General features: G+C 41.2%; 1 protein-coding gene across 2 annotated transcripts; it reads left to right on the top strand.

Annotated features, from left to right (window-relative positions):
* The first annotated feature begins 418 nt into the window (after positions 1-418).
* Positions 419-7,600, top strand: ssr1 (signal sequence receptor, alpha). 2 transcript variants are annotated; one of them, XM_086150719.1, is made up of 10 exons: positions 419-559; positions 2,625-2,752; positions 2,940-3,036; positions 3,127-3,230; positions 3,331-3,489; positions 3,578-3,654; positions 3,743-3,821; positions 4,723-4,816; positions 5,387-5,401; positions 5,745-7,600. In XM_086150719.1, exons 1-10 carry the CDS (start codon positions 490-492, stop codon positions 5,810-5,812), a joined length of 891 nt encoding a protein of 296 aa, XP_086006845.1. In that variant the 5' UTR covers positions 419-489; the 3' UTR covers positions 5,813-7,600. The 2 variants fall into 2 exon arrangements, with proteins under 2 accessions (XP_086006845.1, XP_086006846.1); XM_086150720.1 differs by lacking the exon at positions 5,387-5,401.
* The last annotated feature ends 7,974 nt before the right edge of the window (positions 7,601-15,574 follow it).

Below are 15,574 nucleotides of genomic sequence, written 5' to 3'. Positions count from 1 at the left end.
AATAAGTATTTTTTTCATTGAATGAAAATGTTAATGCACATAATCAATTTTATATTTCCCAGAATCACAAGGAATTGTTATAAAGTTTGGGGGATGTCGATAATACTCAAAAGAATTATTTTTTAATAATAAATCATGGTAACATTGCAGTCGGTCTTGTGGATGGGACGAAATGTTGCACTGAAGTCGGTCTCACCCTCGTCTGTCTTTTGATTTTTTTTTTTTCTTGTCTTTAGTTAATTGTTATTTGTGCCCTTTTGTCAACTTTAAATTCAAGCAATACAATTCCAGATATTATATTTAATCTAATATTTTTCTCCTGTGACCATCTGGACCGAACCCTCTCGCCTCTCGGAGGCGGACCTTCGCCAATGTCAAACAGACTTCGCCACTACGGCTGCCGGGCTAGTCCGTTCTGCGCATGCGTTAGCAGCGACTCACAGATTGTCTAGCAGACTGAATGAGAACGGCACTGATTTCAGCCTTGAAATGATGAAATTTCTACCCAAACTTCTGCTGCTGGCGTTGTTAGCCTTCCCGGCGACGCTCTTCATCAAAGGTAGGTTCGGGACGCGGCTGGTTACTGTAAACAGCGAGGAAAAGACAATGTTACTTGCGGGTCAGCTGTAACACGCTAATGTTAGCCGCTGTGCTAACCTACAGGGAAAATAGGAAGGCCGACCGTTCTCTTTGACATGTGCAGCCCGCAAGGACCCGTAGATTTTAAAATAAAGATCTCCCTCTGTCATATAGAAAGATTTGTGCAGCGGTTTCGTATACCAGCATTTTTAAAAATACACATTTGCCACGTTAAATTCCACGCGTTGAATTTATCCGCCTGCTTACACTGACGTGTCCTTACAGCCCATCTGTTAGCGCTTAGCTTAGTAGCTAACTGACTTTGTTGAGTGAACCGCACCGAAGCCGGCAGCTTTTAAATCATAACAATTTAAACTCCATTTAATTATACTGACAATTCGAGTGGATCATGTTTAATTCCGTCAATTGTAGCTATTACTCTAGAAGCAGAATTAGCTTTGAAACCGCTAACCTCAGCTATAGGTAGCATCACTTTCATTCAATTAGCCGTCGTTGAGTTAGGCTTGAGCCGCGTCTCTGTAACACGTCGTCATGATATTAATTGCGGTAATTCCTTATATTAGCCTCTTTCTGGTCAAAATACTAAAAAATAGAATTGTAATACCTAAACATATTTGAATATTGAATGCTGGAAGACAGATAATGATCCCTCAGTTACACTAAGGTAGTGTTAATTTTGTAATACAAAAAGAATGGCCACGTTTACGTTAACACAAACCCAGACAATTTAGTTTTAACTTTGTTTAATGTAGCTTTTTGCCCCTTACTGGCTTCAAATACTAATCTCACTCAGTGGTGGATGAATGGATGAAATGCTATCAGACTTTTTACTGAGGCTTTCAGACTTTTTAATTCCTCCTCCTTCAGCCGAAGGGAATATTCAAATCTTCGTACTTTTTAAGACCTTAAAACACTTTATAGCCTTGACTTTGACACTTTATATTTTTATTTGTATTTCTTATTCTCTCTCCTTCCTACTATAATCTATTATTGTTATGTTTTACTTGTAACTCTGGCACAACCATTTCCTTCAGGATAAATAAAGTTGTTCTTATTCTTATTCTTAAATCCACTGCAAGTATTGGGATTGTATGTGTACTCAAGGGCAGAGTGTCATTTACTCTGGGAGCATTTCTTAGTGGTATCACAACCCAGTGCGTCTGTAAGGCAATAAAGTTGGGTGAATAAAAGGGAAAAAAATTAATTAAAGCACCACTATTGTTTAAACACCAAAAAAATGACAAAATATTGTCACCCTGCTATAATGAGAGTTTTAATTAAAAAGAAATCGAAACACTACATTGCACTACATCTTTCTAACAGGGTATATACTGAATTTTCATTTATACACACACACACACACACACACACACACACACACACACACACACTGAGTCAAGCTATATGGGTATGAATAATCTTGGGCTTGACTATATATGACTATATATGCATACACACTTACATTCAAGCCCGAACTTATTCATACCCTTGGTATATGAATAATATCAGGCTTGACTGTATATGTCATACATACTGTTATTATGTGTACATACATTTTTAGCTTTTATAACTGCTTTATTTATCTTCCATGTCTTTGAGATAAGCTGAGAAACCACTCTGAGTTTTGTTACACGCTGTAAAGATGTATTATGACAGTAAAGGTCTGTTCTGTTCCACCTCTGATTTAAAGGTCATATGTATATATAGTTTGAAATAAGATTTCTATGTGTCCTGGTAATATTGCGTAACCTCGTACTCTAACTTCACACCTGTTAGTAGGCAGTTTCTCACCACTATTCTGGTAGTTTTTTAAAACGTATTTTATTTTATTTTTTTAATTGAGGGCCATTTTCGCCTTTCAGATAATAGTGGTATAAAGTGATTCATAGTGAAAAATAAAAAAAGAATTTATTTTAACAAGATAAGTCTCTGTATTGATAGAAATTGTTCTGGGTCACACCTTTCCCTGACCCGGCCATCTCCTCCACTCCATTTTACGATTCGCTGACCTCTTGGGTCTGCAGGGCCGGTGGCGAGTGCCCAGGATTTGACCGAGGATGAGGAGGCCGAGGCCGTTGATGAAGATGTCGTGGACGACGGGGTAGACGAGGACGACGAAGCGGAAGTGGAGGATGACGAAAATACAGAATTAGTGAGTATATTCAAACCACTCACTGTATGTTAATGAAGTGCTTATTTTTGCCTCTTTCCCTTTTCTAACAACCTCAAATGGTGAGAAAGTAATTAGTCACTTAGTTATTCTTTTGTATACATTTTCGGATGAGCGGATTTTTGTCTCTTGCATTTTGCGGCGCTAAATCTGGATTTGTCCCATCTAGACGGAAGAAAAAGAGGATGAAGAAGAGGAAGCGTTGGTCGGAGAGGTGAAGGCCTCTCCCAATGCGGACACCACCATTCTGTTCGTCAAAGGCGAAGGTGACGTCTCTGCCGGAGTCTCGGGATTTTAAACGTCTCACATGTCCTCGGGCGGGATCTAACTGTGTTTTGCTCCTGTCCTCACCCCAGACTTCCCGGCCAACAACATCGTCAAGTTCCTGATTGGCTTTACCAATAAGGGTTCAGAGAACTTTGTGGTGGATTCCCTGGACGCGTCTTTCCGTTACCCGCAGGTAAAAAAAAAAAAAAAAAGTCTTCATTGGCCTGAGCTCCGTACTGAGTCGAAAAGTTGACACTGACGGTGGTTCTGTGTTCCTTGGTTATTCCTGTCAGGATTACCAGTTCTACATCCAGAACTTCACGGCTCTCCAGCTCGGCACCGCGGTTCCACCCAGCAGACAGGCAACCTTCGAGTACTCCTTCATCCCCGCCGAGCCAATGGGAGGGCGGCCCTTTGGACTCGTCATCAATCTCAACTACAAGGACACCACTGTAAGGGGGCGGGGCTTGACTCTAGTTAGAACACTCAACCAGAATGACCGTTAATCATCCCTCCTTCTTATGCTCTCTTCTCAAACAGGGCAACCTTTTCCAGGACGCTGTGTTCAACCAGACGGTCACCATCACCGAGAAGGAGGACGGCCTCGACGGAGAGACGTGAGTTGCAGGTTCACCGGGTCTCTTTTATGAAGGGGGAAAAAACAAAGAATCCTTCATCCCTCTTTGTTTCTCGCTCCTCCTCCAGAATCTTCATGTACATCTTCCTGTCCGGCCTTGGCCTGCTCGTCATCGTTGGTCTCCACCAACTGCTGGAGTCCAGAAAGGTACTAATAGTCACTTGAATAAAAAAGGGAGGAAATTCGCCATTACTGAACACAAGATGGTTGTCAGACGCCCCGTCAGCCAGTCCAATCCCCAAGAGGCAGAAAGTTAATCTGCTTTCCAAAAGAAGAGTTCTGAAAAATGATTTTATCATTTTCCTCTGTTTTAAATCGCTTTTCAGGACTCTTCTTTTGGAGAACAGATTAAAGATTTTATTTAAAAAAAAAAGAAAACGATTGCATAGATCCAGACTCTATTCATGTTTAATGTGATGGGGATAAACCTGCTTCACAACAGGATGTCTTGAGAAAAAAAAAAAAAAAAAAAAAAAAAATCCTTTTTGTTTTGTCAGGTCCCATAGCATGTCCAGACTAGGGGTGCGCAAACATCAATGTTGTCAGTATTGACAACTCGATTTTGACAGGAGGGCTGTTTTTCTGCCTGATGAATGAGAGGGTGAACGGTCGTTTGTGGTCTTATCTACTTGCAACGGGTCCGGGTTAAACCCCGACTATCGGCTAGTAACAGCTGCAATAGGCTCCAACACTCCTGCGACCCTGAGTGAAGGATAAGCGACAGATAATGAATGAATGAATGCACCAAAGTACGAATGTGTGTGGATGTGACATGCCAGCTGGCATTTCTCCACACATGCCAGCTGGCATTTCTTGGGTCCTCTGCTATTCACGTAATACGCTGTAGTTCAAAGTGACAACATTTGTCCCCGAAGAGCTACAACTATGGAAGATGGACTCATGAAAGCGTGACAATCGTTTGTCTTCAAGGACCATATCGGAGGTCCCTGCCGACGTCCAGGCCTCCCGGGCACCTGCAGGGACCTGAACCGCTCTTACCGAGATAATTGAATGGAAGTCATGACCGCGTGTCTGTGTGTGTGTTCAGAGGCGGCGTCCAGCTCCAAAAGTGGAAATGGGAACTTCGAGCCACAACGATGTCGACCTCAGCTGGATCCCCCAGGAAACGCTCAACCAGATCAGTACGTCTGTCCCACATCTTTCTCCTCCTCCTCCCAGTCCCCTGTGCTCCTTCAGTCCACCAGGGGGCGAACTCACCCTGTCCCCTTTGCTTCAGCACGCCGCTATCTGACAGGGGAAAGACTGGCACGGCGTGTCCTTACAACAACAGCATACTTATTTCCTAACTGCAACAGTTGCTTCAAGAAACAACAGAGAATTGTTTTAATCCCTGAATGCTCCATGTTGCTTTCAAGGCCAACAGTTAATCGGGCCCTTAAACACATACACACACACACACACACAATTGGAGTGAATTGTAATCGATGCCATGTATTGATTTTGATAGAGACAAAAGCGGTTCCATCCTGTGACGTGAGCTCCTTCCCTCCTTCCAACTTCTCTCCTGTTTTCCTTTTCTTTTCTTCATGCCTCCCGAGAAAGCCCAAGTGAAAGAGGACGCCGCTTTTCGCCCGTTCTGTCTTCTCTTCCTGCTCCACCCGCTTCCCGAGTGACCTTTTTTTAACCTTCGCTCTCCTCTCTTGTCTTCTTTCTCCTCTGGCTTCCCTGCTGTCATGCTCTTCCGTCTTCAGTGCAGAGTCGCCGAGGTGAGCGCCACTCTGGATCCTGGCTGTTTTATTTATTTTTTCTTTCTGCTCTTGAAATCACTGTTTCTGCTCTGATTTGGGGAAAAAAAACATGATTTTGCTAAATAAACAGATCAGATGTGAGGAAAAGATTTGTCAGATAAAACATGAAAAGCACAGATAGAATGTAGAATTGATCAGGTGTTATTGATGTTTCTTGTTTCCATGATAACTTTCCGTACTGGAAAGGGGAGGGGGGGTTGATTCCGGGGTGGAACAGGAAGTAGGTCAGAATACTCGCCAGGAAGTGCGCGTTCCCCGCCGCGTCCAGTGCTCTCAGAATCTCTGTTGTCCCTCTCTCCAGACAAAGCGTCCCCAAGAAGATCTCCCCGCAAACGAAGCCAGAAACGCTCGGCCGGCTCCGACGAGTGACGGACAAGACGCCATGCCACCAGCGCCTGACGGGCCCTCCCTCCCCCCCTGTCCCGAGCGCTCCAAGGAACTTTATCCGGTGCCAAGCGTGGCGAGGGCGGTGCCTCTTCTAGCTTAGAGGCAGAAAAAAAGATAAGAAAAAGGAAAAAAAAACAAACTGTTGACATACACACTCACATACACACACGCGAACGAGGAGCTCATTTTGATTTTTTTTTTTTTTTTTTTCCGGAGCCAAAACCACTCGAACCTGTCGCGACAGCGAGTTTGATGTTTTGATCATTTGTGTTTGAAAACTGCTGATTGTTCGACAGCGCCGCGTCGAGGAGCGGGGAAAACCGGCTATTCTCGAGTTTTCACTGCCGGCCGGCTTCTGTACATCTCTGCCTTCGGTGCGTAAGGACGGCCTACTTTTATCTGAACCGACTCTCCCATTTGGGACAAATAGAAGCTCTCCGGGCCACAATGTCCTTTTTTTTTCTCACAAATTCTTAAGTTGCTCATGTCTGAATTTTTGCATTTTTTTTTTGCAGCCCATCACGGTAATAAATGCAGTTTTTTTTTTTTTTTTGTTATTTTTCTTAACACTGCTCTACGTCTGTGTGTTTCCCTATGCATTACAAAATCCAGAACACTTCGTCCCGCCTGCCCTTCCTTCCCCTCCCTTGGCTCAGCCAGACCCGCAATTGGGGTTTCCTATCAATAAAAAAAAAATAGATAAATAGATAAATGAGAGGTGTTAGTGCCGCTTCCGTCCTGTCCGTCTGTCAGACAATGCCTCGCGCTCTGAAACGTCCCATGCTTTGATTTTGGGGCGTACACAGGCTTCAAATGCAGGACATGAATATTTACCGTATCCTGCCGGCAACAAATACATTTGAAGAACAAGCTATAATAAATACGTTTACAGCCTCAGTAGCCACTTTCAAAGAGCAAAATTCTTATTTCAACATTGTTGGCTTATGTGCCAATGTGATCGTTGTAATCATGTAATCTCCATCCACCCCTTTTTTTTACCCCTGAATCATAATCCACAAAGTAAAAAAGCATCTGGAAAACTGTAACAATAAACCTCCAGAAAGTTAATCCTGATCTTGATAATCTCCCAGGATTAACCACCGTTGTTTTGCTCGCCAAGATGGCCATGTAGAATCCAGGTTTACGAATTAGCAACAGGTGAAGGAATGATTGACAGGTGAGTTGACCTTTGACCCCCCAAAGTTGTAGCGCCTGTGTTTTGCTATGCTATTGCTATGGCTAGGGTGATTGATCACGATTCTGGGCTTTAGTGTGGCCCTTCCTGAAAGGAAATCCCCCAAAACAAAACGCTTTTTATACCTGTTTTTTCGTTTTTCTCAATTATTTTGTTTTTCAAGCTTCTCCAGAGACAGGAAAAAAAACAGCTTTTTCCTGGTTTGGTTGTCAGCAGCTTCAGAAACACTGGTGTAAATACTGGCCAAAGTGAGCTAATTTATTTGAGTGACAGGGCATCGATGATTTTGGGGGGAGGGGGGGTTGTGAGGTACATGTATGCTTTTTTGTCACCACTAGGGGGCGCCGCTCCGCCATCATGTCATAAAAGCCTCTGTGAGGAAAGAGGCCTTCAAACCAACAGGTGGAAAACTGTTGGGGTTTAGAACACCGAGCTCCCTCCCCACCTTCTGAGTCAGTAGTGGAGAATTTTACTTCCCAAGTCGCGGGGGGGGAAAGGGAGGGGGCGCTTCTGTCTCGGGATTTTACTTTAATTTTGCTTTTCAATGTGCAGGAAATAAAAGTGGGATGATTTGCTGTCGGCCTGGGTTTCCTTCCTTTAAAAACATTTCAGTGATGGATTTCTCCAGTCAAAACCTCAGCCTGGATTTTTTTATTTCTCTAGAAAAGCATATTATTTGGAATATAGAAGTCCCTCTGATTGTGTCGCAACTTTTTAATATATATATGGATATATATACAAATGCCCAATCATGTTTTGACCAATCGGCTTTTCTATAAATCCCAAAGACCTCTGCTGGAGAATATGGACCCGAGACTTGCGGGTGTTTGGGCATCCAGCAGGGGGCGGTCGAACATAAAGGACAGCTTGGTGTTAGATACACCTTGGAAGTGTAGACGTCTGCTAATCCTAGCAGCAAGATGGAGCGAGTCTGTTGGTTCCCGCTATGTGGGACCTTCATGTTCTCCCCCTATTCCTACCTTGATTCTCTCCATGTTCTCTGTTAAACAGTCCAAAAAGAGCAGGCTCCCAGATGGAATGGCAGTGAATAGATGGACGGCTGTAGTTTGCCATGTGATTGACAGGTGCCAGGTTAAACCCTGCCTCTTGGTTCATGACAGCAGTGATTGGTTGCAGTAGCGCCCCATATGTGCAGATAAAGAGACTATGGATATTGAATGAATAAATATATATAAACTGCTGTTTTGCTCTTTAGATAAACACATGGAAATGCATATGTATAAGTTAGAAAACTGACTAGCAGGTCTTGCGTTTACCTCTTTGATTTTTCTATACAAAGGATGATGAGAGTCTGAATCCTGGCTGTCGTGTGTGTGTGTGTGTGTGTGTGTGTGTTAGTGTGTGTGTTTTATCAGCTGGAGTCAGCCACTGCTCCCTTTTGTGTTCAGGTGACTTTCACGCACCGCTCTCCTTAAATCAGCTCCAAAATAGAAACAATTGGACTCCCGTCCTCCTGGATTTTTCCAATTGTCCGTCAGAGAAGGAGGCTCTGCCTCCCCGCCTCAGACCAGCCCTGACTCTGGTTCTGATTCTAATTCTGACTCTTATTCTGATTCTGTCTGATTCATTTTCGATTCACTTTTAGAGTCATTTTCTGAGTCTGATTAAAATCTGATTCTAGTTCTGTTTCTACTTCTGTCTCCCGATTTTCTGATTTTGAATCATTTTCTGTTTCTGTTCTCCTTTCTGAGTCATTATCTATTCACTTTCCTCTTGTCGTTCTGATTCTGAGTCATTTTCTGTCTCTATTCCTGTCTATGTCTCCAACTCTGATGCTGTTTTGATTCAGTTTTGATTTCTTTCTCTGAAAACTGAAATATATGAATGCAGTCAAAATAGCATGAGTGAAGCAATAAAAGAATTAAACATAGTGACAATTCAACAAAACAAACAAATGTGATTTAAAAAAAATATTATGTTGTCTAAAATTTAAATCGATACTAAGTATTAGAAAATATGTTAAAAAAGGTTCAAGGAAATACTTTCTATTTGTAATATATGAATGTAGTTGAAATTTTTACAAATGAAAAATATCTGAATAAGAATATATGAAGTTGTAATTTAATAATTAATGAATATATGTATATTGGCAGTCTATTTTACACAACTGTTTTTTTTTAATTGAAGAAAAATACATAACAAAAAGTGCCTTGATTAATATTTGATAAATATATAGTCTGACTTTACACAAATGAAAAGTACTTGAAAAAAATTAAAAAGCAAAATAAAAAAAACATGACGCATGACTAGATTTGCATTTATATCAATTTTTCTTAATTCATATGAATTGTAGGATAGTAAAAGTAGTATAAAACTAAGAAAAAAATTAAAACATATAAATGTATTTAGGTCTCGGATATTTTCCTCCTGGATCAGACTCGGACCCGCGGTCTGTTCCCCGACAGTGCGTTTCAGACAGTTACATAAACCCTCGCCGAGGCCGCTGCCTTGCTCCAGGGCAGCCAGGCGGCCCGACACGGAAAACACCAAGGGAGCCTTTCCTCTGGACTTTTCTTTCTTCTTCTTGTTATTCAGTCGCTACTGTTTAACAAAATACATCACTCTCCATCTTTAAGTACTTTCAGCCTTGCTTTTTGTGTATTTATACACAAACGTCTCTTCTGAAAGAACATTTTTCTGCTCTCAGGAGATGAAGTTTGATACTCTGAAGAGTCTCAAACGCAAGATATCCATGACAACAGCCTATCATCCCTACAGAATATCATTTCCTCAGTGAAATATTTTAATCTTCATTTATATTTACTGTCTTGCAAATGCCTGCTGTTTCATGGATTCTCAAAATGTATTTATTTATTCATCTATTGATTAATACCATTTAATGCTGTCTAGATGGGTTCGTTTATTTATTAATTCATTTATTTTAAAAAAGAAAAACCCAAACTATTTTTCCTATCAGATCCCTTGTTTGTTTCACTTCAATACAAAGTGTTCCTTTAATTTTTTGCAATATTTTTGTATCTACATATTTAAGTTTTATTTATGAATTTAATGCAATTTTTGCGAGGTTTCATCTATATGTTTCCGTAAGGTGATGCCTAGTTTCCTAGTTATTTTAAAGTTCATCGATCAATCAATCAATCAATCAATCAATCCATCAATCCATCAATCCATCAATCAATCAATCAAAATGTCAGTTTTAAAGTGCGACCTCTGCTGGCCGGATTGGGGAAAGGCAGGTAAGGTGATTCGTTCATGGGATAGATAATAAATAAGAAAGATAAGATGTGTTGCAACAAGCAGGGGAGGGAGAGCAGGGCTCCACGATCCACACGCACGTGCCTGCACACATGCACATGCGTGCGCATCAAATCAGACAGCATTATGTCACGGATTTGGCTTCCTGACAAGCTTGAAGGTGAAGCGCGAGACGATCGGATGTGACTGCAGAGCCGTTTGAGAACATGTTTGAGACACACACACAGACACACACATATATATATATAATGTGTTTGGTTTCTTTCTTAGCAAAATAGCAGGACCTGCTCCGTCATGAACTCCGTCATTAAACTACATCTCTGGAGTTTGAAGAACCACGGTGAGGTTCTGCAGGGTCGCTTGGACGTCTGCTTCCAAGCAAGAAGGTTCCTGGTTCCAGTCCTGCTGGGTGAACGTCCTCTATGATTTCCTCCTGCATGCCTGGTGTTGGTTCTCCATGTTCTCCACCGGTCTAAGTAGGTTCTGTTGGTTCTCCATGTTTTCTCCCTTCTTCCTGGGATCTCTCTGCCCCCCTGAAGTACAACCTACATTGCCCTAGTATTATTATAATATAATGCTAAAATTTTTTAATACTACTATAATGCAGTACTAGTATAATATTATACTATAATTCAGTAATACTAGTATAAAATAATTCTATAATGATACTGCAATAGGACTATGATATAGTATAACTCTGTAATACTACTATTGTATAGAAATATAATACTGAAAAAATTCAGTATATGATATCATATAATTCTGTTATACTGCTATCGTATAGAAATATAATACTGAAAAAATAGTGTAAAACTGCTATGATATAATTCTATAATTCCTTATTAATTCTAGTATATAATACTGTATTAATACCATCATATAATTCTACTATGATGTAATTTTCTAATATAAAACTGTAACACTGCTATAGAATAATAATACTATAGTAATATTATACTATAATACTGCAATAATACTATGATATAAAATACTACTATCATTTTGTTATACTACTTTATTATGATGATAATACTGCAGCAATACTATAATATAATACTGTAATATTATTATAATGTACTGTGTTCCCAATCGACATCTCATGTAACATTGAAAACAAGCATGTTTTTCTCCCAGCCAGTAGGGGGCGCTGTGTCACCCAAAAGGTCGCTTTTACTGTGTTTTGACGAAAACCGACCTGAAAATCCGATATTGTTTTGGTTTGACCCCAGAACCCAACTTGTTGATCACACGCTCCCCCCCCCACACACACATACACACACACACACTGGGGTCGAAGAGAAGCAAAGCAGTCAGTCAGCTCTCCGTGCTGTTTATTCAACACACGAGTCACAGCGGCGATGAAGGAAGGGGGTGGGGAGAAGGAGAAGAAGAGGAGGAGGAGGAGGAGAAACTCAAGTTTGATATCAAAAAGCGTCAGTCAGTTCGTTGGGGACGGATCCGCCGGTTGGACCCTTCCGCTCGCTGTCGATCGGTGTAAGGATGGCTTGGAGTGTCGGGGGTTGGCGTGTCGCAGGCACAACTCTGGGTCTATTGCTACCGAAAACAGCCCTTCAGCACAACTGCAACCTGAAAATACGCCTCGCAGCAGCAGAGTCCAGCAGCGTCATAAGTGGTTACCTAGTTATTACACGGTTATCTAATCTCAATAGAATCTAGAAGAAATAGAGCCCAGACGGTGCCCGTTTTTTTTTTTTTTTTTTTTTTTTTTTTAATTTTGTAAATCAGTCTAGTAAAGCGCTTGGTAAAGATCCCTCAGGTGACCACGGCGATGGGGAGAGAGAGAAAGAGAGAGAGAGAGAGAAAGAGAGGCAGTTTGAAGTACTGAGACTGTACACTGTATGCGCTTTGACACTTTGTCTGAGTAAAAACCAGGCGGCCGACGCCGCTTTGCAGCCGGCCGGCTAAAAGTCCACCCACGAACGCGCCGTTTAAAAAAAATTACAACAAGAAAATAAAAAAATTAATTGATAAAAAAAAAATAAAAACGACTAGCGGCATTTTCCCGGGCGCCGCGGGTGTGTTTGTGCATCCTCGCCTCCGAACATGAATCCGTAAGTCGTGCGGTGAGGAGAGAAAGAAAGAAGAAAAAAAAAAAAAGGCTTTTGTAAAGTCGAGTGTTATCTATAAATTCACTTAAAAGTTATTGGCAAACCGTTATTGCTAGATGCGGTTTGTTTTTATTTATATTTATTTTTTTAAATATTTCTTTTTTTTTTTTTTTATGTATTTATTTTTTTTAATTTTTTTTTAATTGTTTGTTTCTCTGTGCAAAATAGGTAAAGAGCCATCTGGCGTGGCCTCCACCCTCCCCCACTTAGCCAAAACGTGCAAAGTTAAATAAAAAGGAAAAAAAAAAAGCAAACTCGACAAGTATTCAATAAATAAATAAATAAATAAATAATGAATCGAAGAGTTTCCTTTCAGATTTCAAATTTTGCCCTTTTTTCGTCCCACAAATAAACCTCTGCCGTTCGGATTAGTAAATGGTCTTAAATTCTTTAAACCAACTTGTTTTGACACACTGATATATTTAAGTTTTCACCTTGAACGGAAAAAATAAATGATAAAACCAACCTTTGAAAAGAAACTCTTCACTCTGTAGAGGAAACAGGAAGCTAATGTTGTTTTGTTTTTTAGCTTCTTAGCACCAGTGTTCTGGAACACAAACACCAAGGCGGCTTCTAGATTCCTTGCTCAATTCCTTTTTTCCTTTTTTTTTTGCTTTTTAGATTTTCTCTAAGCGGACAAACCCTACTGAGCTGACTAGCGACCTAGCCTAGCATGTTAACACCATTGGCTCCTAGCAACAAGTTGTTCAGGCGTTGCGCGAACAGTTGGTTTAGACCAATGCGCGGTGGCCTAGAGCGCTTTTTACCCCAATCCCCCAACCATTTTCTGTACTTTAAACCCTTAGCTCGTAGCTTTTTATGTTTCTGGCACATCTGTTGGGGGTTTAACCGACTCTCTGTAGCTGCTCTACTGCTTTAACTTGAAATTTAGCCTCAAGCAAGTTCAGCTGCTAACAAGCTAGCTTGTCATAGTCTCACAGGCCTTTCGTTTGTCTCGTACTCATTTCGTTTATGTCCCTTTTTTATTGCCGTATAGATAATTATGGTTGCATTTGTTGGTTCATGTTGCTAGCAGGTGAAGTTGAGAGATTTAGTGGCCTAGTTTTTAGTTTTTGTAGGTTTTCTAGATTTGTTTTTTTTCTCACAAGCACAGACTCCCAAGGAAACCCCTGCGTTTCAGCACCAAATGAGCCGATTGCTAATCCCTGAAATCAGAGCCGGTGAAACTTCGGCGTTTCTGATATCTAGAAATGATGAGTCATGTTTAAATCTTTTTGAAAAAAAAAATAATAATTGAGAACCGTTCCTGTTTGTAGAAAGTTGCATAGAAGAGGTGTGAGGGCCGAATAACTGCATCTTCGTCCAAATGAGGGTAAAATGTCTAAAAGAATTTTCGAAGTTTTAACTTTTTTGTTTTTTTTTTTCAATTTAAAAAAATCCCAGAGAAACATCGTGAAATGTCGGTATAACTCGTGCGAAACTACGAAATCGGTGTGTCAATTTTCTGAGAGCCATAAAAAGCCTGCAGGTGTTTCCAGAACACTGGTGTCGGGTCTGGCGGCGGGACCCTCCCATCATGCCGCGTGGACGGCGGCGGGGTTTCGCCGCATGGCAACAGTGATGACAGGTGATTCGTCTAAAAGCCCATGAACGACTTGATCAGGTGACTTTTCTTTGTTCGGTTCGCCGTTCGTCATCACGTAAATATCCTTTCACCAAGCAAATTTTCCAGGTTTCTACAACAACACACTCCAACATCCTCTATTTTAAAAAAACAACCAATTTCTTTTTCCATTTATTTGGGTCTAAATGATATAATGTTATAGTCAACTCCACAAGGTGAATGCTATATTTGAAGAAAACTAATATTTTGCAAGAATCGAGTTGCTTAATTATATTTACCTTGTACTTGAGAAATACTTTGCGTCATTTCAAAACACTTTGCATAAAATCAGTGGACCCTCCGTGGCGGCCATGTTGCTCACTTCAAAAACTCCCAAATATCAAAAGTCATCGAGGCTAACTAGCATCGTGGCTAATTAGCATCGTAGCTTAATGCCACAAGCATGGCGCTCTGCACTTTCAGGGATTCTTTTAGAGACTCTATACGGCATTTTGGCAAAGAATAGCAACTTTTTGCAAATTAGCCTCAAGCTTTAGCAGTCACTCGGCAATGATTGATGCCAATTGTGATAATAAAGGATCCCGTAAGTTAGCTTATCACTAATGAATAGTTCCATCCTTTCCCCTTTATGATGTCGTAATAAAGCATTTGTTTGTGACGAGACGGAAGCTGAAAATACATTCGGGACTTTTGGACAAATCACCTCCTGGCAACCACAATGAGAATGTTGACCATCGTGGCGGAAGGCACGCCGGAAGCGTCTGGAACGGCGTGGTGGGGGGGAAATTGTTGTGCACTTGTGTGATTTTTTTTTTTTTTTTCGGAAATCAACCCTTCCTCTCGGCCCCCGAACTGCCGCCGGCGCCGTAAAGTGACGAGACATGTAAACGCAAAAAAAAAAAAAAAAAGTGCAACAAAACGGATGAAGTTGCTCATTGGGTTTTTTTTTTGTTGTTTGTTTGTTCCTCTTGACTATTACAACGCGGCAGTTAGGCCACTCCCCTTCGCAGCCAGCGCCGCTCCGATACCCAAAGAGAGACTCGCTTCGTTGTTGTTGTTGTTTTTTTTTTTAGTTTTTTTTTTTTTTTCTTTTCAACGTACTCTAAAAAATATAAAAAATAGTAATAATCGTACCGCTATTAAAATACGGGTAACATCGACAAAGTTATACTTTTACTACGAAAAACATTTGCTTTAAATCACGTTATTGTTATTGTTTTTTTTTTCTTCTCTTTGTGCCCCCCCATCTCCCTTCCTCCTCTCTCGGGTCTCGTCGGTCACCCCTACAGCCAGGCGTACTAATATTGATCAACTGTGGGAAGGCACAGACCCCCACCTCGCTTCCCTCCCCACCCTCCCCCCTCCCCAGGCCAATAAATGATGCATGTGATATATTGTTTCTGACACCAAGGTCAAAGGCTGCCAACGTCGGAACCCGAAAAACCCCGAAGGGGATCCAGAAGAAGTTCTGTCTCAGGCAAAGGCCGAGTCGCGACGGCTTCACTGTCTTTGCAGTTTTTCCCGTTTTCACCTCCAGGTCGACGTTCCTCCAAAAAGAAAATTAAATCTAGGAATCCACTTGGGGTCCGGAGTGACGT

The sequence above is a fragment of the Fistularia commersonii genome, chromosome 8, assembly GCF_037954325.1.
Source record: "Fistularia commersonii isolate RoL2024-O1a breed Wild chromosome 8, RoL_Fcom_v1.0, whole genome shotgun sequence".
In the NCBI taxonomy this organism is placed as follows: Eukaryota; Metazoa; Chordata; class Actinopteri; order Syngnathiformes; family Fistulariidae; genus Fistularia; species Fistularia commersonii.
This window is presented reverse-complemented; position numbering and strand designations above follow the sequence as displayed.

What these genes read in the sequence shown, in the direction of transcription:
- ssr1 (XM_086150719.1), top strand. Translation starts at nt 490, where the DNA reads ATGATGAAATTTCTACCCAAACTTCTGCTGCTGGCGTTGTTAGCCTTC. An exon ending in TCAACTACAAGGACACCACT is followed by an intron (nt 3,490 to 3,577) that starts GTAAGGGGGCGG and finishes CTTCTCAAACAG; the next exon opens with GGCAACCTTTTCCAGGACGC. An exon ending in GACGGCCTCGACGGAGAGAC is followed by an intron (nt 3,655 to 3,742) that starts GTGAGTTGCAGG and finishes CTCCTCCTCCAG; the next exon opens with AATCTTCATGTACATCTTCC.